A 4,136-nucleotide genomic window follows, 5' to 3' on the forward strand; every position below is an offset into this window, starting at 1 on the left:
CATCTTTGTGCGTAGTGATGGGACAATTGGAACGTATACCACGCACCCAAAAATTATAAGATGGGAAATATTTGGCTCATGACCAAAAACCAACTGTAATGGAGAGAATTCATGATAACTAGTTGGTCTTATGCGCACCAATGTTGCTGGATGCAAAATAACATGCCCCCATTTGAAACAGACAACTTTGTCCTCATTAACAATGGTCTAGCTGTCAATTGTAGACGCTTAATCAAAGATTCCGCTAGACCATTTTGAGTGTGAACATGGGAAACTGGATGTTCAATTGTTATCCCAGTGGACAAACAATTATTGTCACGCCTCGAGCCTACACCCTGGCGGGACCGGCACTCGAAGACCATTGTTGGCCCCAAGCGAACCCTTGGCCTGGCTTTCTTAACTCAGCGGAAACCTAACTCAACAGAATAACTCCATGCAATGCAAGGACATAAAACAACCTAACTGATAAAATCTGGCCAAAAAGGCAACTCGAGTCCCAAAAATAGAATATTTACATATATACATAGATGAGAGACTCAAAACTAACTGACTGACTGTCTATGAAGCCTCTAAAATACTGAGATGGATGTTGGGACAGACCCCACAACATCCTAATAAAACAAAACTAAGAGAACAAAACAACCGAGTCCTCCAGAAAGCAAGGAGGCTCACCACTGACTCTGGAGTGCTCAGCTGGATCAACGGCGTGCTGGATGCTGATCCTGGGTACCTGCGTCTGCATCATAATAAGATGCAGGCCAACTGACATCAGTACATTAAATGTACGAGCATTCGAGCTGGAAAGCTAAACCACAACTCAAGCTTGAAAGTAGTACAGGAGAACACTTAAGCCGAAAAGGGGTAGAAAATTATTTATAAAATAAGTTCAAGGGGGTAATAGGACCTTAGTATAGTATAAGTGTGTCTCTGGGATTTCGGGCATAGGTTGGGGGGGGGGGGACTTATGCATTTTCCCTTTATTTTAATGAAAACCTCTTCAATATGAAATTTCCATATGTTCAATGGATGACCATTACTGAGGTTTACTAACTGTTTGAATTAGTTCTAAAGTTGCAGTTCCTCCTTTTTGAACTTTGTATGTGATCCCTAAAATGGAAAAAGTATTACACACTGCCATTTCTAAATAAAACTATTTCGCACGACATTTATCAAGAGAGCTGTTGTTCCAAAATTTTCGTCACAACGTTTTGTAACCTGTCCCAGCCAACTAACAAATGCCCAAAGAAAAAAGATAGATCTAATCATAACTTTGACTTCAAGTAAAAGATTCAATAGCACAATCACAGACCTTGATGCTACTGACAAAGAAAAGGTAGCAGAACATAACATTTAATGCGGCTAATTATCATAAAAGAATGTGACTCGCAAATCGCTCATCTTAATAGATCCAGCAAAATAAGAGTCACAAGAGAATCTCAGCATCTATATAACAAAAAAAAAAAAAGCTTCATAAGAAACAACCAATATACCATAATATTTGGTATGCCACAAGGGTAAATCCAATAGTAAAACTAGTAATTAGTTACAAACTTAATATAAGGCAACAATTCTAGAATTTTGAGACAGGAAACTACCAATAATGAAGTCATGAAAAACTCACTCCTGGAATATAATCACAGAATTGGTGGACGATCTTGGACAATCTAACAATTTGAAAGCCAATAAAAATAAATATTTGGATAGACAGTTCCCTGAACATGTCTCACACTTTCTTCTCTTTGATATGATAATGAACTTCTCCAAAACGGATGCATTGATTAACAGAAATTTTGAAAGTTTGAATAGCTTCTTAAAGCCCCATTTTACATGATACTTCAAGCACAGCATTGATGAGATGACAATCTTAACATTCTTGAGGTTGTGTAACTCAAGTCTTGAAACACAATTCTGCAAATCCATATTAACTCCTTTGGCCAAATCACGTAACTCAAAGTTGCAGCGTGAGTTGTCAACATAGTTGCAAATATCATCTAACTGGAGACACAAAATATCATCAGGACCAAATTCTATAGAAGTGTTAATGGTACTTGGGAAATGATTATGATGGCGTAAGTAATCGAAGCAAAAGAAATAGCACAAGCTTAATTAAAAAAAAAGTGATAGCGCTACTATACTTCTCATTTCAGAACTCATTTGCCACAAAGAAAGCAACAAAGCTTTATAGTGACATAAACAAAGCTTCTTACTGATAATTAAGAAATGTTTGCATTCTTCTTCGGAAGCAAAGTGGAGGGGTATTAAAACTGCAAGAAAATGAATAGATGTAAAAAGAAGAGATAAGTTCCAGGAAGTTACCGACATAGTTTGCATGTCTATGCTGAGTGTTTCCACCTGAGGCGAGGCTCTCAAAAAACCAACTACTCCATACAAATTAAATTTTTTCATATGCAACTGCAGGGTTAGATATTTGCAGTGAAAATCTGAAATGGACATCCGTTTGAACTGCATCATGCACATGACCTGGTGCAATAATTCCAATAAAACTAGTAAATAACGGAGAGAGCAGTAACAATAATAGGAGGTACTTCACAACAGACAGATAGTTCATACTTTGACAAATCTAATTGTCTAAAACCTCGTTTCAGGACATATCTTTTCCGGTATGAATAAAGAACCGTAGTTTAAAAACTAGACAGGAGAATGGGCCACAAGTTTCTGTAATTAATCCTATAATGTTTACATTCTACAACTATCTGCTTAAGATTAACCAAAAAAGGAGTAAGGAGTTTCGAGTTAAAGACAAACCTGTGTGAACCAATTTCCAATTGTTAGCTCAGTTGCATAACATAACTTTTGAAGATTTTCTTGGATGAGGGAATATAATACTTGATGATAGTCACGGCAGTTGTGTTCTTCATTAACATTTGGGACGTGATTGATACATTTATTGTTGTAATTAATCTTAGCATTAACTACAGAAGAGACATCAACAAGTTTACACTTGACATCAAGAAAATCTCCTGATATTTCCAAATTCTGAAGATACGGGGCAATAATTTCTAATTCATCTCTAACTCCAGAAACCCCATCTAATTCATATCCAACTCCAGGAATCCCATAATCTATCAGCTTCAGTGTCTTTAATGTTGATGAATTAATTTCCACGCGACGGAAACCGTCATACCTATATAATTCCATTGTTTCCAATGAAGGACAGCCTGACAGTAATTTCACCATGTCCTCATCGGTAAACACCACATACCCCAATGTTATGCTCTTTAGAGAGTTCCACGAAATGACCGCATCATTAATAAAGCCACAACATAGCGTAACATCTAAAGTTATCAATGACGAACAGGTGTAGAGAGATTCAGGCAATGGGCACTCTTCAGGACTATATAAACCCAATACAAGATTTTCCACATTTCTCTTAACAGCAAATCTACAACAACGATTGACTAGGAAATCAAAATCAAACTTCAAATTGTAGTCTAATTGACACAAGTCCATGCATTCAGTTAAGTCGAGTTCAAACTTTTCGATTTTGGAAGAGCGGGAATGTTCTAATGCATTATGAATAAATGATAAATCTTCTCTTTCCCGGTATTCTGAACAATTGAAATTGAAGCTATAAATTAAAGTTGAGAGAGTTTGCCACTTTTTAGAGATAACACAAGTTCTGAATGCTTCCTCTGTTGGCAGAAGTGAGAGAATTTTTACGAGGACTGCATCTGGCAACTTATTGATTGGTGCTTCTTCCTCTGTTACCTTTTGCTTCTTCGATTTTCTCAATTTCACCTTTCGCTTCTTCGAATTTCTCAACATTTTTGGGGTTGGTGGTGGGCAACAGAGAGAGATGAATAGGGTTTCTCAGACAATAAAATGCTTTGACAGTTCAGCATTAACAAGAAGAATCCTCTGTATTTATAAGTATGTCCTGAATTTAAAAGTTAAATTACTTAAATGTTCCTCAGGCGCCGTTTTAGCAAGAGACGCATGTTTTAGAAGAAGAGTTGCCACCGTTTCTTAGGAAGAGACGCGGTTCAAAGAAAAGTTGCTACCGTATAGTTGTGAAAAGTCAGATTTCTCTGTTAATTGCGCTAAAATCATCAATAAGCTGAACACGAGTGGTGGAATTATCAGAACATGTCATTATGGCATTTACCATTTCTTTT

General features: G+C 36.9%; 1 protein-coding gene across 1 annotated transcript; it reads right to left on the reverse strand.

The window, feature by feature from the left end:
* Positions 1 to 1,359: 1,359 nt before the first annotated feature.
* Positions 1,360 to 3,786, reverse strand: LOC125859259 (F-box/LRR-repeat protein At3g03360-like). The gene is made up of 3 exons (XM_049538957.1): positions 2,767 to 3,786; positions 1,828 to 1,995; positions 1,360 to 1,443 (listed from the first exon to the last, which is right to left on the reverse strand). Exons 1-3 carry the CDS (start codon positions 3,784 to 3,786, stop codon positions 1,360 to 1,362), a joined length of 1,272 nt encoding a protein of 423 aa, XP_049394914.1.
* Between the last annotated feature and the right edge of the window lie 350 nt (positions 3,787 to 4,136).

The sequence above is a fragment of the Solanum stenotomum genome, chromosome 3 (assembly GCF_019186545.1).
Source record: "Solanum stenotomum isolate F172 chromosome 3, ASM1918654v1, whole genome shotgun sequence".
Taxonomy (NCBI): domain Eukaryota; kingdom Viridiplantae; phylum Streptophyta; class Magnoliopsida; order Solanales; family Solanaceae; genus Solanum; species Solanum stenotomum.